Genomic DNA, 26,266 nt, shown 5'->3' on the forward strand with positions numbered 1-26,266 from the left:
CCCTTGAAGTCCAGCCCACAGCAGTGTCCCTTCTGGTGGTGATTTAATGGACACCTGTCCTTGGCAGGGTGGTTTGGGGCCATGTGTTTGAGTCACGTTGCTTCCCTGCACAATCCTCACCTCATCTCCTTGCTCTTGGGCAGGTGTGGTACAGAAAGGGACAGAAAGGAAAGGAAGTTACAAGTCAAGAAAGAAACACCAGTTCTTCCCAGGGAGTTTGAGTACAATCAGGAATGGGTTTTTATAAATAAAAACTAAATTCAGAATCACAGTAGCTGTGAAAGTCATGTAGGCAAATGATGCAGAAGTGGTTTGCTTGGTGTGTTGTTTTGTTTTGTTTTAGTGTGTGTGTTTGTTTATTTAAAACAGTTCACATCAAGTCTTCAGCCAGATTCCATAATCTAAATGCTTCTCTCTTGGTTTGTATTTTAAAAATAGTTATAAATAGGCAGATTTGTGTAGCAGCTGTCTTCAGAAGCAGACTGAGATGCACGAAGTCCAGCTGGAGTATTCTTGCTCATAGTGTGAAAAGGAAAAGCTGGTTGGGAAAAACTGGGGAGGCAAGATGTAAAAACCCCCAACAACCCAACCCTGTAAGGGATCATCACAAGCACATCACACAGCAAACACAAAAGTTCAGAGAGCTTGCAAGTGGTGTGTGAGGGATGTTGATGGAGAGAGGAGCCCTGCAGCAGTTGCATGCAGCTCTGCTGAGGAGGGCTCTAGCAATGGACTCACAGTCTGGGGATCCTTCAGTGCTCAGGGCTTAGCTGAGGTGAAAATGTGGAAAGCTGATATTTTCATTCTAGGTTTGACTTTGATTACTATTGTTTTGTTAAGCCATGAGCAGGAAGCTCATGCAGTGAAAGCTGTGGACTAAAAATTTGTGTTCAGATCCCTTCACTGCAATTACCTTTGCCAGGAACTGCCTGAACAGTGTCTTTTTCTTAAGAGCTGCAGTGTATGAAAATATTTTCTTGCCTTGAAGCCTCTTGAAGCTTGCCTTGAAGTATTTCTGTTTTCTTTAGGAAATGGGGATAATTCCTTTTATCTGCTTTTTTAATCAAACATTTATATTCCTGTGATAAGCCTATTTCTGTCTGTTAGATAAATATCTTGGCATGACCTGTGATTTTTATTCATCACACTAAATAGAGAATGTTCATTACAATCACACACAGGAGATGACCAAGTGCTGTGTGCTGAACCTCAGTGACTGTGCAAGTACCAGTTTGCATGCTTGAATTGCAGAATTGATGCTCTTTGAAAACTCTTGTGCATTTTAAAAATCCTAGCTAGGAAAGGATGGCTATTTTGTCCCCTTACTAAATGTGGTTCCAGTGTCACAGCAAGATATTATAATTTAAGTGCCAGAGTTCCCCAAGTCTTCCCTCTTCAGCTTCATTTAGGTTTCTGAGTGAGGCTTACAGCTGCTCTGTGTGCTCAAGTGACTGCCAGGGCATATTTTATGTGAAAACATGGAGAAATGGCACATGTAGGATTGGTCTTAACCCAAATGGTTTTTCTAGAGTCTTAGTTTACAGTATAATAGCCATTTTTAGTGATAACCATTGCTTTAGTAAGCCAATAACAAGATTATTTGTCACATGGCACATTTAGTCAGGTTTAAAGTACAAGTGTATTCTAAATAAGTAAAAAATGACAATAAATTTGTGCAGTGAAAATAATTTTAAAAGTGACCTCCCACGTACTCACATGGCCAAATATTAGAGGTTGGGAGGGAATTGCTGTAGTTCATTGCTAAGTGGCATAAAATACAGAACAAATGGATGGGAAATGTCATATTTGCATAGTTGTTTTTCAAGTGTTAGTGTTAACAAAGCTCTTTTGACAAAGTCTGTAATACATAATTTTTCTTGCAAAAGAAATCAGAGTCGAAACTGCATCTTTAATGGCCAAGGGATTTTATTAGCATATTAATCTGCCTGGTGGGCAGACTTTGCCTCCTTGAGATGGCCGTCCTAAGACAGCCTCCACCATCTGGGTGGATGCAGGACCAGGGAATGCCTGGCCTTGGCAAAGCTGAAAGAAGTGATTTTCAGATGCTTTTTGTAGAAGGACTTCTTTCATTTGCAGCTGATGCCTAAAGAGCCCAGCTCTTGGTCTCAGATGACTGCGAAACTTTTGTTGAATCTCAAAAGAGACTTGGTAAAGTTACAGGCATAAAAAATGCTTGAATGATTCAGCCACCTCTTTGTGAGCACTGTCTTTCCATCCCCAAAGAAATGCCATCTCTCTTGTACATCACTCCACCAGGGAACCTTGGGTCTGTATGGCCAGGATATTTTTGTTGTTGTCTCCCTGCAATAAAAGCAGCAATCCTCCTGCTGGCAGAGAGGAAAGGTCAAGGTACTTGTAGGAATTCCCATGAGAATGTATAAAACAGAGCACTCACTCATCTAAGGGCCCTTGGGGAGGGAAGCAAACTTCAAATTCCAAGTCTTGAAGTTTTTATTATTGTAAAGACAGCATGTGAACCTGGTTAAACTCTGCAGATTGAAACATTGGGAAAAAAAACAACCTGTAGGAGATACAAGGGATAAACAAAGAAAAAAATCTTGTGGAAGCCTGTTACTTGTGAAAGTTTCAAAACTCAGAAGGAATGTGGCAAATTTTCTTCACTGAATGTGGGCAGTGGTAATTAAAATCAGGAGGATGTTAAGAAGTACAAGGCTGCCTACTGTCAGAGCAGCCTGAGCTGTGTACAAACTGGTTTTATGGGAAATAGGCTTTAAACTGGGAGTTCTTGAGCTGTGATCCATAATACACCAGAAAGTTATCCCTGCAGCAGGTGTAAAACAACAGAATAGAAGCTGTGTGGTATAAAGTGGAATCAAATAAAAGCAAGAGAAGCATTTTAAGTGTTAGGTTTACTTGGATGTGGAAATCACTATGGCAGCAGGGTGAGTAGCAGCTGTTTATTGCTCCCTCAGACCTAGCCCAGGTTTTTCAATTTAGGACTGTTCCAACTGCCAGCTGAGCCCTCAGCCCAGTAGTAATTCCAGTAGTAATTAGACAGAAGCCCTTTGGCTTAGGTCTAAACCCCAGCTGGGGTTACAGGAGTGGCTGTGTCCATCCCCACTGCTGATCCTGGTCCTGTGGTGCCTCTCACCAACAGTGTACAATGTACTCCAGCCACATTTGTGTGGGAAAGGAAGGACTGGCTTCTGTTCTCCAAAGAGTTTTATTGAACATTACTAAAACATACAGTTTAGAAAAACAAGCAATGATAGGTTAGATTCTATTAATTGTTTCCCTTAAGATCCATTCAGGGATGCAACTCCTGCAGTTTCAGTTGCTTTTGTCATGCCTTAGGCAATACCACAAACATAATGCTCATGTTTATTAATTTACTTTTTAATTAAAGAATGGGAAGAACAAAGCACAAAACCAACCTAGAATACCTGAGCTGCAATTTCCTTCTGTCCACCAAAATTCTTACATGTTTGAGAGCTGGCTGTGAGAGGCAATCCAGTTTGTGGATTGAACTAGGAAAGGTGAGGGAGGATCTTGGTAGGATTCGATTCCAAGCTGCACTACTTCTCTGAATCATGATGACAGTGTGAATAAGGTGACCACAGTCATGAGAAAGTGGCCACAGCAGGATGTTGAAGGTAGGGGAGGAGATCTGCCAGAGATCTGTAAATCAGCTCACAAAGAGGCAGATGTGGTTCTTAGTTCTGTGAAACAGATGGATTAAGTTTTATTCAGTTACTTGAAAGAATCTCTTCAATGCACAGTCTTGTGGCAGGTGAAATTAATGTGTATGAATGTTCTTTATTAAAAATAAATGCATCTCTTTGTAACTCTATCTTTTGCTTTAACAAAGCAAAGATGAAGTCCAACCATTCAAACATGCTTGGACAAGTATTATCTCCCCTGGGAAGTGCTGTCCCAGTGAATTGGATTGAAGGAGAAGTGCTGTGCTGGGATATTGGTATTTGTTGTACCATATGGGGCACCTTTACATGTTCTTTGTCATCTTGCTGTGCACAAGCTTAATTTGAGACATTTGTTGCTTGCTTCACTGAGAAACTGCAGTTACCTTTGTTCCTGGGTTGCTGTTGGAGAGGAATGCCATCTTTAGAGCTGGTGAGGAGTGAAACACCACTGTTGGTCATCAGTAGCAGGTGGAGGTCAGTCTGTGAGCAGGTGACACACTGACAGCCCTGGGAGGAGCTGCTGAGCAGCTGGATGGCTTCAACAGCCAATCTGAGCAGATCCTCCCAGGGTGGGAGCTGAGGAGCCAGGCAGGGGGCTTGGGGTTCCCCCAGGTGAGCTTGGTTTCAACATCTGTAGGGAATTCAGCAATTTATGGAGTTTAAAGTTTTAGCACTTTCAGGGATCTCAGCAAATGAACTGAATGTTCCTGTTCTGATGGGTTTTGTCTGGAGCTTTAATTAATTATGAGGTGAAATTCTGTTTGGACTGGGTCCAGGCATGCTTACTTTTTGTAGAAGTAGTTTGGTTTAAATGTCATTTGAAACTTGCTTGGGGAACCTTGCACTTCATCTGTTTTCTCAGCAGTTCTCAGAGAATAAACTGTGCATGGTCACCAGTGTTCCATATTTAAATGTCATAGGATCACAGTATTGTATTCCTGAATTTTACTGATTTGATGAAGTATCTTGTGATTCTATAAAATTATGTTTGAATGAAAATATATGAGAACCATCAGTTAGACAAATTTCCTACCTATTCAGGGAATTTACAAAAAGTCCATGTATTGCCTCTCCTGGCAATAATATTTTTTTGTTCATAGTTTATAAAAGCTGCAGAGCATTCATAGGAGGAGAATTTTTCCAATAATCATTTACTTAAACTGAAAATAGAAACATTTTTTAATAAAGAATAAAGTGAAACACTATGCATTTCCATTTTTCAAATGAAGAATAGATTATAAACCCAGAAACTGCATAGGTGTTTAACTCTTATAGGGAACTGGTACTTAATTAACTTTACAGTCTGGGCCTTAGAAATTGTAATTTCTTTACTACCATAAACAGTTCACCCAAAACTGTGATTAAGGGCTTAGGGAATGTGTAGTTAACTCATAAAAATATGTACATAAATTCTGCTGATTAATTGGACTGTAAAGCATATCCTTATTTATTATTACAAATGAAACTCTAATGTAGTTCATGCAAAGTCTTAAATGAGTGCCATTCTTTTTCATTAGGTAGCTCTTTAAAATCAATAATGTTTTCTTTAAGGGAAAGCTTTGGCTGTTACTAATTTAAATCTCATTAACTTTTGCCTTTTTTTTTTCCTAAGGTTCAATTGGAGCTCCATTTTTCATTTAGATTTGGAGCTGCAGGCTATATGTAATTCCATTTAAAAACCCAAGGTAGACAGGAATAATGTTGGGTTAACAGTTATTCAGAGAACCAAAAATTCAGAATATTTAGGATGCAGACTACACTTGTCATTTAGCAGTAAATGGTTTTCCCAGCACAAAGTTTAGAGATGCATGGGTGTTTGAGAAATCCTTTCCTAATTAGAGTTTTCAAAACCAGGTTGAAAGTCACTCTTCTTGCACCATATTTTTGTAACCCCAGTCCCCTTTGTCCATGCCTGTGTGTGCATGTCTGTTGGTCTGGGTCTGGTGAAACACTGCTGTCATCCCTCAATCCTTCCCGTTAGCCCTGCTCTCTGGAGTGCCAAGACTCTTTTAAATATATGCAAATAGAAGCAAAGAAGTGCAGGGTCCATGATTCCTGCTGAGTGGATTTGTCTCTTCTAAGCTGTTCAATAGCAATTGGGCTATTAGTGGTGCTTTTTGTTATCTAAAGTTTGTGGCACATTAATGAGGTTGTATTTGCTTATCTTTCTTACTGAAGACACACTAATCAGTCCCAGGGAAGAGGAAAAAAAATCCAACTCTTGTAATTTTCATTACATACTTTGGAATATTTAGCATTAAACAATAACAAAAAAAATTGTTGTAAAGGTTTATGCAGCCCTAGGCAGTCTGGACATGGAAAGCTTAGTACAGTTTTTCAAAACAGTGGTTGGCTAGAAGGGTTCTGGCACCGTGTTACTCACTGTACATCAAAATTAACACATTACAAGCAATAGTTATTTTCAATTATGTGAAAACTGACGAGTCTTTAAAATGGGATTTGTAATGGCTCAGGAGAATTCTTAAAATTGACAATTTGACACAGCATGATTTCAGATTATGTGAAATCTGGCATGGGGATATTTATATTTCTGTTTGCAAAGATTCTGTTCAAAGTCATCATGATGGAAATATTTACAATGAAGACATAATAATGTCTTTAATATGTAAATCATTCTAATTGTGTTTCCTACACTGTCAACCTCCCAATGAAATATCATCTATTTCACAAGTGACACATGAAAAAATATGATTGCGTTTGTGATAGTCTTATTTTTAACAGAAACACGGCAGACAGTCTTTATCTTTGAAGAAGTCCTCTTTATCAGCAGTTCCCTGTACACAGTTTGCATCTCTATTTCTGATTCATATGCCTGCTTCTAACAGAGGCTCTCTGTGTTGCTCTCCCTCCCCACTCACAGAGCGCTGCTGTGGGGACGTGCTCCCCAGAGTGTCGTCCCAGCGCTGCAGGATGCAGAGGCTGTGTGGGGTGCACTGATCCCCGTGGGAGCTGGACGCCATCCACACCTCTGAGGCTGGACCTTGTATCTTGAGAGAACAACAATGATTTGTTGCCAATAAATTTCTGCTTTAACCTTGATAAAAGCAGATTCAAAGTGGGGTTTTTTTTGTGCCCCAGTAACACGTGTTAGTCTGTCAGACACCTCTCACTTCACTTCCCTCTCTGTACCCAAAATCCCTGCCCTGAGGTCACATGCCTCCTGTGTGCTTTTTTCTCTCCAGCTGGGAACAGTCATTTTCCTCTTCCTTCAGATGTAGAGCTGGACAGATGACAGTTCTGTCATCTCAACTTAAGAAAAATCTATCATTGTGAGTAAAAAGAAAAACCAGACCAAAACAAAAAAAAAAACCAGTCAAAACAATAATAAAATTGGGTTGAATTAAATAGAGCATTTTTAATTGGAAATGCACCCACTCACAACACTTCGTGTCATAATTAATCCTCCCTCCCATCTCCAGCTTCCCCACTGGGAAACTTCCCCACTATTTGCTGAATTCTACTTGGGTTTAGCAGGGGCAGTGAGGGAAGGATCAGGGACAGGCAGACAGGGGATCCCCAGCCCTGATGAGAGAGATGAGCCCTCTGAGAGGAGCAGGGACAGCCCTGAGCAGGGATGGGAGCCCCCCAGGCACTGAGCATTTACAGCCTCAAACTTACTGAGACAGCTTCAGCCAGGCTTGGAAATGAGCCCCCTCTCTATGAAGAAGATGGAGGGAAAAAGAGGGGATCCAGCTTTGCATTTCTGTCCTGTCTTCCCTCCTCACTGTGATGTTATTTCTGTTTAAGAATTGAAGTACTGATTTTCCATGTTTCAAAGAAGGATTTCTGAAGTGGAAAACATAATGGTTTTCTCTGGGGTGATCCTTACAGTGGCCACTCCAGGTGTAGTCACCTCCATGACTTTGCTGTACTAATAATTTAAAAATTTTAATACAATTGTTGTCTTCAAGCTGTCGTGGCAGTCAATTCCCAAGCCTGGGACAGGAAATGATGAAATGTGGGTTAGGATAAGAAACTGGGAGTGAGTGAGCAAATGAGCAGTCTCCACATTGCTTACTGAGTATTGGGTAACCAGTGCAGAGACATGAATTAAACATGTTGCTCCAGTTATGCAGTTTTTTCTGGTTTCTCAGTAGCTCAGGTGGAGGTTTTTACTCGATTTAGTAACGATGTGCTGATGGATTATGGGTCCTACCTGGAGGACATGTTGACAGTCAAAGAAAGGTCTGAGGTGCCAAGAGCTCTCCAGCTCCCCTCCCATATTCTCAACTCCCACCTTTGCTCAGCCTTGGAGCTCAGATGTCTCCGTCTTCCCATCCCTTTTCAGTGGAACAGGCAGCAGCTGCATGTTTTGCAGTGAGTTGGGGCCATTGAGAATGACAGGAGGCCCATGAATAAAACACAGACTTGTTTGTTTTGTGCTGTTCTGAGCAAATGATGTATTAGTAATGAAGTATTTGCAGTTTGTTGCTTTTGCTTACTAATAAATGAAATCTTCTTGTTTCCAGTTTTGTTTGTGGCTTGTGAAGTTACAGGGAAATGTGAGGAGAAGGCTGTAAACTGGGCTGCTTTGGGGTCTCTCTGCTTCATGGTGGTTCTCATTTAAAGATAGTCACTGCTTTGTGTCAGCTTGAAGCAGGGCCAGCTTTTGTGGGATTTCAGTCAGTGCTCCCTCTGCTCTGAATCTCCTGAGTAAAGACTTTGGAAAATGATTTGAAACAGGATGAAGTCGGGAATGGGACCATATGGGGAGCTGCAGACCCGGTGATGATAAAATGGCCCCTCTACCCCAATAAGGGAGGATCACTGGGACAAGAGAGGAGCAAGGTCTCAGGAATGGGAGCTTGGGAGAAGACTGAGAGGAGCTGTGGCACTGGTGACTGTCCTGCACAGAGTCACTGCTCACAACTCATTGGAAGTGGGTGGGGATTTGGGGAACTGGCAGGCCATGATGGGGGGGCTGTGATGACAGTCCCCCACAGGGCTTTTTTTCAGAAAAGGAGGTGGATGTGGTCCCATCAGCATGGCCCTTGTTCTCATTGATGGTGAGGGGCTGCCAGTGGGTGCCATGCTGCAGGATGTTGCAAATAGAAAAAGGATATGTAAGTGTAAAGCTGTTCCTAAGCAAATGTGCAATGCTGTGCTCCAGAGCACAATGGCACTGCATTGCCACTTTACCTAGAGAGACATCTGCTACATCTGTAGCACAGGTAGCTCTTGTAATGGCTCATTTTTCAATCATCCTTCATTTTTTTTTTCTTACATGTAATTATAATGGCTTGCAATTAGAATAACCCTGTTTATTTCTTTTAAATAGAAACAAGACTAAAGAACAATGTTTACTGTTTAAAAATATCTTATTTTGAAAGCATTTCATAATTCATCACTTACAGAAATTTTAATCAAATAACCCACTAACACTTCCATTCATAGCTATCCTATAAAAGCAAATACTCTTTTGATTTGTGAATGTTCATTTTACTGAAATGGAATCTAGTGTGTTCTGCAGGCAGGAGAGTTCCCTATTTAAATTCTGCTGCATACGTGCAGATAATGAATTAAAATGAGAGGAGGAATTACAACCTAGGTTAGAGTGTGGGTCACAACCTTTTCAAACAGAGGTCCTCCTGTCATGCAAGTGGAAATGGTAATTGGCTCACTGCAGCTGAAATTATCTGTGCCAGATAACAGGAAGAATGGCACAGCAATTGTAAAATGTCAAGTGTGTCTAGATATCCAAAGGTAAATGTGTAGAGTCAAAGTAAATGACCAAAGCTAGTTAATTGTTGCAAGTAAATTAGATGAACTTGACTTGTTCCCTTCTATTCATGTGCATGTCGTGATTGAAAATTGGGTCTTTTTTTTCTCTCTTTCTCTCTTATTGCTATGTGTTCATCCAGTACTTTACAGATATCCAAGCCCCTAAACATTCATTCTACCCAGTGTTTTTATGATGGGGAACCAGTTTTGTAAAGCATTTGGTAATCTTCTGATGGATTGATTGCATCTTTGTAAGCTAGAAAAGAAATCATTAAAGAGTAGGATGGTGCAGGAGTGCACCTATATCTGGCTATTTGTGAGAAAGGCTCCCTTTACTTGTATGTGGACGTTGAAGGGCTGTGGGACAAGCTCTAGGGTCAGGTGGGTTGGAAGAGACCCCTGTAGGTCTGGGATCTGGCTCTGCTCCAGGGCCCAGGATGATGGACAGCTGGCTGTGAGACTGGCAGGAGCATTGGTCAGGCACCAGCTGCCCATGGTAAATGGGGAACTGTGGTTACCAGAAATGTCCCTGCAGAGGTGTCCCAGTGAGTGATTGCTTAGCCCTTGCACAAACACCATGGAGATCATCCCCAGGAATAACTCAGTCCTGCTTTCCTCTGCTGGTGGGGATGTCTCCTTGCTCTCTTTTCCTGTTGAGCACTCTGCCACAGATGAGGTGTGACAGGAGCTCTTACAGCAGGCCTCTGTCTCTCAAGGATTCTCCTCTGCAGACAGCAGCAGAAATTAATTTAGTCCTGTGTATTCAACAGGGAGCCCATCTTCCTACCTAATCCAAACTCAAAAGGATTCTCTGGTTCTCAAGAATGAGAGAATACAACTCAAACTGTCCACATACTTGAAAAATAGATGCCAGATAAAATAATCTTGTGTATGTATGCCAGTTATTCTACCCCACAGGGGCTACCAAGTTAATAGAGGTTCATTCTCTTTAATTTTAAATTCTTATTATTCACAATTCTTTCCTACTACTCCCTTCTGGGTATAACAACAGTGGATATAGTGTTTTCTAATTGTGTGATTACTTGAGACTGCAGCTGCCTGATCTGGGAGCTAGTTTTCATTTACTTTACCTTTAGTAACTTTATTCAAAGAAACTTATGAAGAGACTCATCAATTATTGAGATGAATTCAGCTTTGTTCCCAAGGTTTGCATGGTGCTAAAGACACGAAAACAGAACTGTGTGAAGTTTTATGTGGTTAATGTAGTTGGCTGGAGAATATTGAAACTGTCTTGGAGAGTGTCCTTAAAGAGCTCATGTGTAGTCAGCAGCACTTAAAATATTAAATGCACATACCTTCAGGTATAAAGTGTGTCTTCAGTGTGTTTCTCCTTACCCAAAATTGTGTTCAGATAAAACTTTTATTTATATATGCAAAGAAGTATTTTCAGTCTGTTTTGCTTGTTGTTGGTATCAGTTACTGTGTTCCCTTAGATACTGATTCTTCTTTCTATCTCCTTTGTCTGAATATAGTTCTGTGCACCAAAGAAGTATCAGAGATGCTGGGAAATCTTTTTTTGAGCTTTTCCATCATTCATTAATTCCCTCAGGAATCCAAAGAGCTAACAAAAATGGCAACATCCACTGTGCAACATGCTAGAAAAAAATTACTTTTTTCCCCATTTTGAAGCTTGGAAAAGGGAAATATTTTTATTTACTAGATTTTGTGGACAAGAAAAGAAAAACCCCTCTTCAGATGGGTTTCAGATCTCGATGAAAACTAATTTAGAGCCTTTCAGTTCATAGCAGTGTTTGCACTGACTTTTTGATTGTCTGGGTTGTTCATTTATATAATTTAAATGTTAGGATTTTAACAGGAAGGTTTTGTTATTTGTTCAGCCCAAGAAGCAGATCTAATGTCCTGCATCTGATCTGGCCACTTCAATCCAGAGCAACATAATTTCCTTTCTTAAGATAATGTTCCCAGGCTAGTTAGTGCTAATTTAATCGTGTTATTTCACGGCTGACTTTGAAGAAATAGGTATTAATTTACAGATACTCAAAGAAGAAAAGAAGAAGAAGAGAAGGCAAGACAGGCTGGGGCACATGCCTTGAACCCATGGCTGGGACTTCACAAAGTACGTGAAATCATGAAGCCATGGAGTATGATTTCTTCATTGCTCATGTCCTGGCTCTACTGCTGTTTATTTTCAAGGTGACTTTTGTGTTGTTTTCTAACATGGTGACAGCTGCAGAGAATCAAGGCATTACACTGAATATTTTAAACAAAACTGCTTTTATAAGTTCAAATTTCTGTACTGTTTACTTCAACACAGACTCTTTAAAAACCTGCCAGATATTGAAGTGATTAGGAGATCAAGGTCACCAAATACTCATTTTTAGGGTGAATATGCTGCATTTTAAAGAGTTGCTTTCGTGCCCTCCCCCTCTCTTTCTCTGTGCTCAGCAGAGTGATCAGCTGAACGCAAAGAGCACAGCTTTGGAAGGCACTTCAGGTTCCATCTGTCTCTGGGAACATCTGACTTGGAAGAGGTAGCAAAGAATATGATGAGAAGAGAGATTTCCTTTCCATCACAGAATGTGTCTCAGACCTCCCTGTCTCCAGCAAAATCTTAACCTGCCAGCTGTGATTTGCTCTTCTCTCCATCAGCAAGCGTTCCAGAAAACCCCTGTGCTAAGGTGCCAGCTGAAAAGCCAGCTCTGACAAGTGCTACAGGGTGAAATGCCCCTGTCCCCTCACTTCTACTGATGCTGCTGCAGCATTTTCATTCTTCAAGTATAATTCCTAAGCCTTGACCTCATTAATATGCCATTGCTCCTGGAAGCTGAGACTTTGTTCAGGGTTTTTTCTCTCCCTAGAGAATTTTGGTGATCTACCAGTATGTTCTTTCTTTTGCATTTTCAATACAAGGCTAAAATGCTCCTGGCTCCATATGCATACGTAATTCAGGGCAGAGCAATCTGTGGTTATTTGAACCCCTGGCAGTATATATTTACAGTGAGTTTGACCTCAAAGAAAATGATGAGTGTTCAGCTGGAATATTTGACATTTGAGTTGGGTTGTTGAGCTGTGGATCATAAGAAAAGCTGGTCAAAAAAAATAAAGCATACACAAGTCTTAAAAACCTTTTAGTCTATCCTACAGAAATGTGAAGCTTTGATCAAAATTAGGAAAAAATGTTAGGTAGTGCATAAGGATGTTTAAATGCATTTTTCCTTATTTCTGGCCCAGATTTGGAGAAACATTTGCATGTTGCTAAATTTAATGAAGATTTTTTGCAGTCATCATTACTTGACTTAGGAATTTTGGAATATTTGCACTTTTACATGCCTTGAAAGTCCCAAATATTTTCACCAGTAAGTTTGAATAGTGTAATTCTTGCTGGAAATTATTCAGAAAATGAGATCAGAGTAGAGAAATTACAAAGTCTGTGAGTGATCCTCTCCTTAGATGTTGTATTTCTATAGAAAAAAAATCTTGGTTTATTGCTGAAACAAGGTGTTACTGTCATAGAAAAAAATTAGTAAGAGCTGTTGACAGGGCTGTAAGGGAAGCATGGCAAAATTCACCTATCATGAACCACAATAAACTTGTTTTTTGCTCAAGATTTGTTATTTTTTATGTGATTTTATCTCCAACAGATGTATTTTTTTATTTTGTGTCCCTCAGGGGAAAACCATTTGAATTTTTTCCAAAATACACTTTAAAATAATGGACATAGAGTCAAAATCTAGACTCTACTTTATTCAGAGAAGGGTAAAACTCACAGAAAAGAGACATGACAGGCACTTTACCTGAACTTCCCCCTCCTCCCCTCCTGCCTGCTCTTGGAAATGCTCCTCTGCTGCTGGACAAGGCCACCCTCCACTCCCTGCTGGAGTATTGCCAGCATGGGCTTCTCCTTCTCTCCTGTAAAGTCAGGAAACTTGCTCTTCATATCAGAGATACCAGCTCAGATGTGCCTCAGTAGAATGAATTTTTATTAACAGTAAATGAGAATGTTCTTTCATCATCCAGTTTGGTCAGCTAAGATGAGGGAGCTCCACACACAGAGATCTCACCCTGCTTTGGAGGTAACATCTGTGGTTTTGAACAGTGCACAAAGTGGTCATGAGAGTGTTATTTGCAAAGTGTTCTCTGACCAGCAAATGTGTCTCTGAGCACTGGAGTATTTAAAGAATACTCAGAAAGGTGTGGTGGTTGCTGGCAGTTTTTAGGCAGCTCAGGTCCCCAGCAGCTCATGGTGTGAGGAGCAGGGAAGGGTGTGGGAGGAGACAGGGGACACGCACCGGGCTCTGCTGATGTCCAGGTCTCACATCACAGTGCCAGGCTGTGATGAGAAGCTGGCAGAGGTCTGCAAGAACTGCAGCAGCATTAGCACAGTGCAGCCAAAAATCCAAAAACGTGAAACCAATTACATATGGCGAGGCTGATCCAACACCTTGGCCCTTGAGGCAATCACGTCCAGCCAAAGCTGCTCAAGGTTTGTCATGTGTGCTCAAATGCAGGGCATGTTCCCTTTCCTCCAGAATCAAGATCTGAAAATACCGAGTTGCAAAAAATTCATAGGCTAAAAGTGATTTCTCCCCTTTAAGACTCTAAGAAATTTGCATCTCTCTTTGGACATTCTTAATGGAGGGCATCTATCATTGCTACATGTCTGCAAACCCCAGGCATGATGGATATCAGTTCCTGGACTCTCCTGTTCTACAGCTAGTGTATACATTAAAAAATAACTCTTGTACTAGAGGAATGGTGGTTTTATTTCTGACTATCTACCTACTGTCACAAGCATTGCCTGCTTTGCAGAGCAATAAATTTAATACATTAGGTAGTGTATTATTTTTTTAATGATTTATTTGTAGATTATTTAAATTTAAAATTAGATTTTCAGGTAACAAGGTAGGCAAACATGTTTAACAATGCCATGATATAAATTGCTGTAGGTGACAGATCCCTATAAAAATTATAACAGGCAGATGCGCAGTGCAAAAAAATTATTCATGTGACAGCAATCAGAAAGACAAATTACTTAGAGACGATGTACATGCTCCTCTATAATTGCTTATAAATTATTATGGTTCATGTTAAAATGCATCTAGACTCCCTAGACAACTAGATTTATTTAAAATAAGAGCAATGGGAAATTGCCAGGAAACGTTGGGGAAGAAGATGCAGTACATGCTTTGGGTGATTGCTAACATAAAAGTACAGTAACTTATTGTCACCCAACTCAATCTATATTTTCCTTAATAGTTTTTTAGCCTTCATTTTCAATTCTCTCTCTGCTCAGGTTGCAGTAGCCTGGGTAGGTAACTGGGATGGCCCCTTTGGGCTGCACTGTGGTTCACTGCTGCTGTGTTTCCAGCTCAAGTGGGACAGAATGGGATGCTGTTCTGCAGCCATGTAGGGGAGAGCACTCCTGGGCACTTTAATGTTCTATGCAATAGAGCTGACTTTAGTCAGCTGGGGTAGGAGTTATGCTAAGGGGGTGGGGAAGATTGACAGATAGACGGGCAGACCACTTTTCCTTAGGAACCTGGGATAAAAATGGGACAGTGTTTTTCATATTCTCTTAGTGTTCCAAATTAAAAAAAAAAAAATAAAAATCTGTCTTGGAAGTGTGTAAAGTACATCTGCAATAGATAGGATTTAATTTGAATGAGCTTTTACCAGGTGATTATAGGGTAGCAGACAAATTATGTATATACATTTATTATATAAGTGCCTCTCTAATACTATTATTTTTCTCACCAACCTGATTATATTACATATTGAGAGCCAGCCCAACAAAAATGACAGCAAACTTTGTTCTGGATAATGGAGTGCTGAACTCCACCTAAGCAGCTCCAGTCATTTGTAATGACAGCTTGGAGAATACTCCAAACGAATCTAACAATGCTCACGCTCCAGTGACTGACAGCACAGCAAGAGGAAAAATTCCACTTTCCATGTGAGTGCAGGGAGCCTGACCTAGATTTTATCCTCTACAGCTTCAGAAGAGGAAACATTCTTACCTGTGTATTTAACAAGAAAAGAGCGAGTCAAAAAAGTCATCTCCTGTTTGATTAGTCTTTCTTCAATAATTAAGATTTAGCCAAGGCACTCTGTGAGATTTCTCCCCTCTGCAGATGTCATCAACACTATAATGACTGGTTGCTCCATTCCCTGTGTGCTCTTCTCTCTGTAATTACCCCCTCCTGGCCTGCTGCAGGGAGAGCTGTCACAGGGGAGCTGCCTGCCTGCACCTTCCCCCTCCACCCCACTCCCTGCTGGGGTCAGCCTCCTGTGGGTTGCTCAAATTCTTTCATTCAGATACTGTTAGTAGGGGAAAAAATCTCTACTGTAAATTTCCTCTTCTTTCCTTTCTTCCTTGGGGTGCAGGTGCTGTGCTGGGCTCAGGTCACCGTGTCCAGTGCCTCCACTGAAGCTCTGGCAATGGCCAGCAGAACACTGGCCCCACCATTGTGCTGTCCTCTGGGGGCAGTGGGAGAGGGGTTTTAGCCACTCTGGTGACCTGGTTGTAAATTACTGTTCATCTATTCCACTGTGCTTCCTATATTTCAACAGTTCAAGTTCTGAAATTAGGATAGTAGGGACTTGCACACAAGAAGGGAAATTTTCAAATGAAAGTGGAGGATGAGCCAGATTGAATGACACTGAGGGTTCCTTAGTGTTAGTTTGAGCTGTGCTTTGACAAGTTGTTTGGTGTGGATATAGGAGAAATTTCATTTGAAGCAGGATATTTTCAGCTTCCCAATTTGGATTTCCATATTGGGTCAGTTCCTAACTACAGAACTACTAATTGTGAGTCTGCTCTGTGAAATAAATGAAAACCTGGCACTGCTGTCCTTGATCCACAAGCTTTCAGTGTGTGTCTCATTGTTAGTTATTCTTTGGTGTGGTTTAACTTTGTTGAACCAGCACAGGTTTGAAAGCGTTAGATGATGTGACAGGATTTGACTGACACAAGAGTGACAGAATTAATTAGATTGGCTGAATTAATTGGATTGGCTGAATTAGTTTGGATCTAAATTCCAGTTCTGGACACCTGTATTCATTTCAACTTGCTGCCCTACTTAGACTTCTGTGACTTTGCTAAATCACAAGAGAGAGGGTGCCTTTGAGAATACCTGTGTGTCCTGGAGAACAAGGGATGAGCCATCTGGAGAGCTCAGCATTGCCTTTCACATTCTTCACTGAGAGAAGGCAGCTGAGAGCTCTGCACTTTAATTGCACTGTTCTTTAATTGTAAATCACACCAGCCTAAAGAGCAGGACTTAAAAAAAGCACAGGGATTTTCTGAGGGGGCTCTATGTGGAGAAAAATGATACCTGCTCAGTGTAAAAGTCCTGTCACCTATATAAAATAATTAACAATGTCAGAACCAGGCATTTAATGTAAAAGTGGATTGGATGGGGTTGTAGGACTGGATGAACCAGGTTCTTTCTCCAGCTCTGCTGCAAGTTGACCATGTCTGTGCAGCAGCAGCACAGAGGTCAATGTGATGCTTCTTGAGGTCCTGGCAAGAGCATGTTCAAGTTACAATGTGCACCTTTGGTCATGGTGAAGGATGTTACAAACCTGGGAGGAGATGCACTAAGAACAAATGCTTCAGTGCAGGGTTTTCAAATAATGATTATCCAAACTTGTCCTATTGTGAGTAACACTAAGTGTTAGAGGAAGGACACAGCAGAAGCAGAGAGAAAATGGAACATCAGTAAATTGCTGCTGGCCTTTCAGTTGATGTCATTAACAGCAGCCTTTAAAAGCAAAGATTTTTAATTTAAATCAGTAGGATGTTGTCAGCAAAATGAGAACAAAAATCAAAATTGAAGTGAACTGGAACAGTGTGTACATAAATTCAGGTGAAGGCTTTGTTTGGGGGCTTTTTTGATGAAGAAAGAAGTCAGCTGGCACAAACAGCTGCTGCCTTTGCACCTCCTTGTGGGGTGGGGGACAGGAACAGGAACCTGGGAGTAAAGTGCTTTCCTCCTCTGCTGAGCTTATGTTAGTTTTTCTTTCTACAAGCTTGCTTTGCAGCAAGATGTTCCATGGAAGTTTATATACCAGAAAAGTATTAAAGTGGTCAGTTAACATGTGGTTCACGTGATCACAGTACACTTAAAGCTGATTTACTGTGATGGGAAAATTAAAACCTTACATTTGTCACAGTTACTTTTGAATGATTAAAGGGAAACCTGAAGTAGACATAATTTAAAGGCAGTAAAAATCACTAAAAGTAGGATCATACCTGATATTTCATGTACAGAAATTTTTGCTAGCTACCTTTGTTTAGGAAGCAAATTTAAAAAAATCACTTGATGACAGAATGCAATTGACAATGTGTATGAATTTAAGAATGTGTGAGGATATCCAACACTTATAGTTTGAGAATTGATACTGTAAATCCAGAACAGGCAACTTGAGTGTTACCTGGTTGAATGAGATGCTGCATTAAGGATAATGTTCCATTTACTTGTAGCTAAAAAGGATCAATAAATTCTAAAATCTACATATTTAATCAAGTCTATTAACTTTAGGGATTGTGTTTGCCTTTTGATGATCTGCCTTTAAAAGCATTTTCTTTGGTTTTATTCTTGGCTGATTCTCATGCTTATAGTTTTCCTAGCAATGAAAAAGATTGAATTGAAAGGTCTCTGATATGTGATATGTTGATATGTGTGCATGTGCTAGGACTGTATTGTAACTAAGATAATAGCAATGGGAGAAAAAATTGTAGGGAGAAGTGATCTTTTATTAAACTGTCTGATGTATGTTAATTTTAAAGTGAAGTATCAAGAAAATGGTTTCAAAAGTTTTTGCTGAACAGAACATCAAAAGAGGTCCTTTTTTATTTGCACGACTCCTGTATTAATTATGATTGCACAGGCAGCATGTTGTAATTGTATCCTGTTGTGTATAATACAGACCTCTACAGTTTGAGTAGGCTGTAGGGAAAAACCCAACTATGTGGAACTGCCTTGAAAAGAAAATTACAAATGCCACATCTGTTATTTGGGGATTTTTTTTGCATAACACAATTAACAGAAGTGGATGGAAAAGCTTTAAGGGATAAGATTTAGGCATCTATTTTAGGCATCAGATGCCAATGTACATTTTCCTTCAACAAAGAATTGGAAAATTCAAAACTGATTTACAGAGGCAAGTAGTTAAGGTGCAAAACATTTGGTTTATTTAATAAAGAATTAAATATTTTGGGGATGAAACTAATGCTATTCTAAAGAAGTGGAATTGAGCAAACTTAGTGTGTTTATTTATTGCCTGCACATTCACAGTTACATGTAATTAAAAAAGGTGTATGAAACCCCTTAGTTGCCAATAACTGCTTTAGATTTTTCATATTACCCTGAAACAATTCAGCACATGCCAAAAGCCATTTCTTTCAATGTACTGTATTGCCTTTCCCAAGCTGCTTTTCACTATATTGAAAAATGCATCTGTGTCTAATATTTCTTTATTATTGTTTTGCTTTCAGTTGATGGTTGCATTGACTGGTCAGTGGATCTCAAGACATACATGGCTTTGGCAGGTGAACCAGTCCGAGTGAAATGTGCCCTTTTCTACAGCTATATCAGAACTAATTATAGCATGGCCCAAAGCACAGGTCTTAGGCTTATGTGGTACAAAAACAAAGGAGATTTAGAAGAACCCATTATATTTTCCGAAGTTAGGATGAGCAAGGATGAAGATTCCATATGGTTTCACTCGGTTGAGCTGCAAGACAGTGGTTTCTACACATGTGTTCTAAGGTGAGTATTGTGTTAAAGTCTAAATAAGAATGTGGGGATTATTGGTTAATAATGTATGAAGTATTAGATATTGGTTTAAAAAATCATTTTAGCTATTAGAATTGAGGTATTCATCCACTTAATAAATTTTCATTTTTTTATTCTCATATATGTCACATAAGGCTTTTTCTCAAAATTAGTTTCCCTAGTAATTATAGTTCTCGTCCAGTAGCTATAATTAATGTGCTTTCACTTAATTACTTCTTTTTTTTTTAAGTACAACATTTGCAAATTCTCCATTTTCTGTAAACCTTCAGAACCTGATACTTCTTAAGTCATGAAGTATTTTGTTTAAGTACTATTCTTTTTCAAATTCTCAAAATTATTAGAGAGTTACAGTTTGAATTATTCTAACGGAATCAGGCTGTGGGGAGTTACAGTTCTGTCTGGTTTTGAACAAATGTTTATTTTAATATACTATTATGATTTATCATACATTTAAGCAGACCTCTTTGGGTAAGGTACCAAAATGCATTTCTCAGAAGTATCTTGGAACTGTTGGATGATCCTTAAATTAAACATGTGCTAGAGCTCGTGATTTCCATCATGTAGATGTTGATGTCATCTCTATGCCTAAAATGAGAAGATAAAAAATAGGAGGACTTTTAAAGAATGAATGAATAAATATTCCTTAAATGATCCTGCTTTGAATTCAAAGGAGTTTACAGATACTTTGTATGATTTGGTTTTAAGTTATTCAGTTTCAGATAATGTTTGTTTCATCCTTGTCTGCTGTTCCATACTGAAATTAGACATGTTTTATGAATTAAATAACAAGTATTGCAGCAAATAACAGCACTGTTCAGAACTCAGAATCTGCTCTCTGTCCAGCTCTGCTGAGTCTTGGTGCCTCAGCTGCCTCAGACCAATTTGATCCTGAGGAATGCTGCTGAAACAAAGATTGTGCCCTGGATTGTGGTGGTTTGTACTGGGCACCAATGTCTAGTTTAAATATTGGATATATCTGCCAAACTCAGCAATTGGATTGTGTTGCAGCCTTTGGAGTTATTATTTTATCAGCTCCTCTGTCAGAGGTTGGGTGTGATGTGAAGTCCCTGATTTTGAAATGTTACAGGATGATGGTGATTTATATGTTTCAAGGCAGTCGTGCTTATTTCATAAGAAGTCATTGTTGCGATAATCAAGTTACTAGTTTAATACTCTGCAACATCTTAATGCAAATTTTTTGTGAAAAATAAAGAATTGATCTTGGATCAAATTCTGGGTCATACTTCTTTCCGGGAAATTTCGAAACTCTGCTTATTTACATGACAAAGTAGTTTTGGTAACAAACGGGCAAGTTCTTGAATAATTCATGGCTTCCTCTCATTTTCAGCTACAAACTATATGACATGCTTATTGGAAGGCATTACACAGCAACAAGATCTTCCTTGTCAGTTATGCAGTTTCCTTGCTTTGACTAGAACTTTCTTATATAATTACAGATATTTTTGCCTTTTTCAGATTTATGTCAGGGTGCAGAATAATCTGCGTAGTGGTTACAGATAAAAGACTGTATTTCTTCCTTTGCTGAATTAATTTTTTCTTCCAAAAGCATGGCAATGTATTCTTGCTGTTACTGTTTATGAAACCATAGGAGGCTTAAAATAGCTGAGAATATAGCAAAGTAATTGATTTTAATTTCATTAAAATTGAGCTAGATGTAATGTTCTGAAATGTGAACATACTTTTGTGGGAGACTATCCACACCATTAACTGTGTAATTTCAGCTTTATTAATCCATTTTTTTTTGAGGGGGGATAAGCAGATGTTTGCGTTTTAGTCATTAACCAGGATCACCTGCTTTATGAGAGTTAAAGAGGTCACAAATGAAAGCAGTAATTTTAGAATATGATTTTATTTTCTAGAAGCATTAATAATCTCTGTTACAAGTGCTATCTTTTGTAGAATGAATTAGCAGAAACTGGTAGATATAACTTGATGCTGTGGAAATGAAGAGGTGACTGTCTCCATCAGTGTGCAACACTGGCTTTAGGGTTGCATGCATAGCTGAGTCTTTTGGTTTGGTAGATGATAGAAAACAAAATGGGGAGGAAAATGCTTTTGTTTCAAGATAAAGTTAAATTTTTTTCTCAACAAAGAATTTTTCATTCGGTTTCTTTACAAGAAAATCAGAAGTAATTCAATTCTAAATTGATGTTGTTCTGGCCACTCACGAGGGGTTTGTGAAACCCTAGTGCAACTCTCTGTGCTGTCCAAAGCTTGAAATCCCACATTTGCATGTCCCAGTAGTCAGTTACAAGGCCAAGTGGGATGAGGGGTCCTGGTCCCAAAAGTTCCTGGGTTGAAAGGAAGGACTCATTCTTGATCTGGGAAGGCAATAGTGAGAGCTTTAATTTACTCTCCTCCAATTTGTTACTTTTTTCCCAGTCAACACAAGATGACAGATAAAAAAACTGTATAGGAAATATCTCAACTGTACTTTTCCCTGAATTTCTTATTTGTTGAAGTGTTTCTTCTTGATTAAAAAAAAAAAAAAAAAAAAAAAGAAAAGAAAAGCAAACCTGTTTTTCAAGAAGCTGAATTTTCTGATTTCTCACTTGTGCTCATAGGATCAAGGCATGACTATCAGTAAAGCAATGTGAAGGAATTTTTCAGAAGCCACTTGAAAAGGGTGGGTATGAGCAGGTGAAGGATAGGCTGCTTATGACAGTGATTTGAAGATGGGTAAAAATTAAATGTGTCAGTGAATTCTTTCTTATACAGAACTGTCATTTCTGTTTTGTAAAATAACCTGTAATACTGCATAAAATTAAGGAGTATTAGATCAGCCCTTATAAATGAGGTTGCTTCCCTGGACTGAAGAGATTTGATATCATAATTTAAATGTTGCCTCTCCTTTATTAACCAATTAAACATTATTCCATAGACAGGTGTGGGGGTGTGTGTGTAATAGGCAGAACTTATTGTTGCATTCTCCCTTCTCACAATACATTTTGGCATTGAGCTCACACTCAAAAGCAAACTGAAGTGTGATATTTTCCCCCAGTATGCAAAAAGGTCCTGATTCTGAAAGAGTGCAGAGTTGAGCTGTGTTAGCTGAGCCATGTGAATTCCATGGATCTTTGTTCTTGGATGCCTTTTCTGTGTCAAATCAGGCATATTGCTGCTGCATCCAAAAGGGATCCTAGTTAATGGATAGCTGTGCATTTCATTGCAGTTCCCTGGTAAATTCTGTGACGTTTGTACCATGACTTTACTGCCCAGTGTGGAAATGCTGTGTTCCAGTACATACCCTGGATATGCTATTCATCTTCCAGCACCCAGCAGTGCTACTCTCAGATAAAGCTGTTGGCATTTCTGTTGTGGAAGTTTGATGTTCTGGGATTTTAACATCAGCACTCTGGATTGCAGCTTCTTCACTGAAGAATTCAGAGATGAGCTTCAAAATGAGGAAGCATCAAAACCAAACATGGAAATTACACTCAACCTAAATGCACAGGGTGGCCCTAAAGTTCTGGGTATGTAGGACAGTCTTTTACCAGATCATGATCTGCTTTTGCTCTCAGAACAAATACATCTGTTTTTCTGTGTTAAAAGCCTGTTTTTTAAAGATGGAGCAAGAACTGGGCCAACTTAGATCATCTTCACCTGGTAAAAGAAAAGAAGATGAGCTGGGGAAAAAGTCTCATCAAGATTTACCCTAAATTTGCCCTCATCTAGGGAACTTTCTTCTAACTAGGCTTAGCTCCAAAACAAATTGTAGTAAGCATTTAAAGAATAAAGCTAGTAAGAGTAAAACATGAGTAGATATTTGCTGTTCATTAACTGTTAGTGAAATAAAATAACTTTATTCCCATAATGTGAATCAGAAGGGTAGAAAATCTGGGCTTCAAGAGGGTGGAGGGAAGCAGGAGGTGAAAATTTGTGATCACCAAACTGCCTAATGAAGCTAAGCCTTGATTTTTGTACAGGATGCAGAATAACAAGGAAGTGGGGGCTTTGAATGCCTATGGGGAGATAAACTTGCAGATCTCTAATGCCAGCATTTGATGCCAGAGAACTGCTGACAAATCAGGTTAGGAAATCTGTGTATTTTTTTTCTCTTGCTGTATCTCTGTGAGCACAGTTCTTAATGGAAAGCAGTGTTGCTGTGGACATGCACAGAGGAATGGAGCCTTTGCTGAGCCATTGGTGAAGTATTGAGAGACCACTTTCTGAGCAGTAATAAAATACAGCAACTGTAGATTTCAAGCCTTCTGGCTTCTGAACGTCTGTGAAGCGCATGACCAGCAAATCAAATTCAGATTTAGAGAGCCTGGAGGGACTGGCAATAAAATCTTCAGCACACCCTGTGTGCTCTCACTTCAGAGGGTGTTAGGCAGGGCTTAGGAGCTTGTTGCAAGAGCCTACCTGGAGTGCAGAATACACCCATCAGCCCAGGAAAAACCCCTTCTCTTAGTGCTGAAAGTCTGGCTTCTGAGAAGCATGAAAAAGAGGTGTTTCCTGATCCAAACAGAAATGTTGGACTAAGTCATAATGTGAAATTATGTAGGAGTAAGGTTCCTTTCTCTGCAACCATCTCTTATGGTTCTTACAATATGTGTTTTAATGCAGTTCCTCATTTTGTTGATGGCAATACAGAATGCTTTGGCTTTGCTCAGCATTCAGCTGCTCATGACAAAGGTGATTTTGTATCTCAAACGCTGTCAGATGCAGTGTTGTAATTCCAGTGTAGCCATAGAATATTGTCTTCCATATCTGTTCCTGGCAAGTGCTTTTTTCCTCATAGACTTACCCTGGAAAGATCTAAAGATGATACTTTCTTGGGGGCTAGTGTCTTTAATTATTGGATATTCAAGAGGAGCACATCTAAGTAGCTGATGGATTACATACATCATAGTTACCTCTCAGCCTTGCACAGCTTGTGATCAGCTTTCCTGTACAGTCCCAGGCATGTCTGTAGAAGCAGCAACATCTCACATTTGGAGCAAGTGGATTCAGCATGGCACAGGCTTTCCAGACTCTGTATGACACTAACATTAAATGCCACACATTAAAAAGGGGTGGCATTTCCCACAATAAAATTGACTGATTCTGTATAAACAAATCAGTCTGAGATATAGTATTCAATGCTTGAATCCAGTGCTACAGCAGATACATTATAAAGTCAGTATGATTCATGATAAAATAAATTTTTTTGAGGTTTTATCACTGAGATATAATGTTTTGGCATTATCAAAATGCAGGGGAAAGTGGAATCAGAATGCTTCTACATTTTTATCTAAAATTGTGTAGAAACTGATGGTGCTCCTGCAAATCATTTTGATGACATTGTCTTTATTGAGAGAAATCCGTTCTATCTATTCTTTCCTAAAAACAAAGATTTGTTTCTCTTCCCTGGTGATATGTATATTTCTGCTCACTCACCCTCCTCCTCTAAAGCTTTAAAAGAGAAATTATTCATCCTCTGTCGCTCTGAAAAACAATGTTTACTGTTGATGAGAAGCTGCAAGAACAGTCAAGGCTTCAAGCAGAAATATCCATGTTGCTTTGTGGTTGGAGGGCATCCAGTGGCTTCCCTGTTGCAGTGGCATGGACAAGAATGAAAACATTGTGTATCCTTCAGTTTTCCTAATAGTGAAGTCCCATATTTAGACACTTTTAAAATGATTGACCTTACTTTGTAGTCTCTACAGGTTGTCATAACAAAGCTCCCTGTGCTGCAGTGCCTCAGTAATGTTTCAGCTCACTGTCACTGGTTGCTCCTGAAGTGCCTTCCCTGGTGGGCTTCAAACCTTGCCTAGAGCAGAGAAAGGATGAGGTGGGGCTGTTTCCTCACGCAGTCAGACTTTGCCTGCAGGAAAGCTGTTCCTGAGATGTTTCAGCCCTCCCCAGCCATCTCCTCTCCAACATGTCAGGGAGTTTTCATTTCCCTTTTGTTCTCCAAATAACAGTGACAGTGTGCTCACCCAAGTATCATTCCTGTTGGAATGCCCATGAAGCCAGCTGTAACTACAACACGTCAGTAGAAAGTGTTGTCTGTGTCCTGTGAGTGGACAGACACATGGAAAGCTTTCCTGAGGAAATACATCATGCCCAAAGTACAAGATGTCAGAACTATAGGGAGTTAAACTGATATTTGGTAAGTGATGCTGGAGGAAAATTTCTTCTTTTCTGGCCACCACTTTAAGGGAAGGCACAGCCAGGAGGGCTCAGCTGCAGGACTTAGTTCACATTACAAGGACATTCACTTCATGATTCTTTCATTCCTTGTATACCCTGTGAGACAATAACCGATCCACTGGTTTTCCTGCTTAATTGCCCGTGTACGAACAGAGCAGGACCTGCCTTTCAACATTGCATCTGCAGAACAGGACTTCTGTGCAGAATGAAGGATGTACTCCACAGGTTTTATTCCCCCAGGCAATAAAATCATTGAGGTTTAGCAATGCAGACAAGTCTGACGGGTGTCTTGAATGCAACTTTTGTTTTCTGCACTAGGTGTCTGATAAAAAATGAAAGTATAGAGGAGTAGATATGCTAATGTGCACATGAGCGTTTTGGAAGAAATAAAGGAGAAAGCAGTTAGTTCTCTCGTATTGCAAATGCAAAATTATTGGAAGGGGATTTCTTAAAACTGTCCTGGGAGCAGTTGTTCCTGTGCCTCAGATTTATGTCGTTTGTAATGGGACTTTTCAGTAAGACAATGTGATTCAACATTTATATCTAACTTCTAATAGGAAAGTATTAGGAAATAAATGAAAAGGGCTTAGTCATTTGCAGTAGCAAACTTTAAAGCAATTTGCTGCCTTGTAATTCTTAAGGACAAGGAAGGAATTTTCACCCAGAGAAAACCCAGCCAATTATAGGATTTCTTTTGCTGGAATTGGGTGCCTGAAGATGACAGAGACCACCTAGTTCATGAACTTAGGTGTGATATGCTGCAATAATTCAGTGTTCTTTTGGCTTCTGCATTTTTCTGTGTTCTGTATTATATTTTCATATATTTATATATTGAATATATTCAATTTTAAGATTTAATGACTAACATCAGTATAAAGTTAAAAAAACCCCCAAACCCAA

The 26,266-nt window shown here is 39.6% G+C and overlaps 1 protein-coding gene across 1 annotated transcript in view; it reads left to right on the forward strand.

Annotated features, from left to right (window-relative positions):
• Positions 1 to 26,266, forward strand: part of IL1RAPL2 (interleukin 1 receptor accessory protein like 2) — a 367,516-nt gene that overhangs the window by 171,162 nt on the left and 170,088 nt on the right. The window contains exon 3 of the mRNA XM_056491747.1: positions 18,907 to 19,180. Coding sequence (XP_056347722.1) covers positions 18,907 to 19,180 — 274 coding nt within the window. The remainder of the gene's footprint in view (positions 1 to 18,906; positions 19,181 to 26,266) is intronic.

Source organism: Oenanthe melanoleuca, chromosome 4A, assembly GCF_029582105.1.
Source record: "Oenanthe melanoleuca isolate GR-GAL-2019-014 chromosome 4A, OMel1.0, whole genome shotgun sequence".
Taxonomy (NCBI): Eukaryota; Metazoa; Chordata; class Aves; order Passeriformes; family Muscicapidae; genus Oenanthe; species Oenanthe melanoleuca.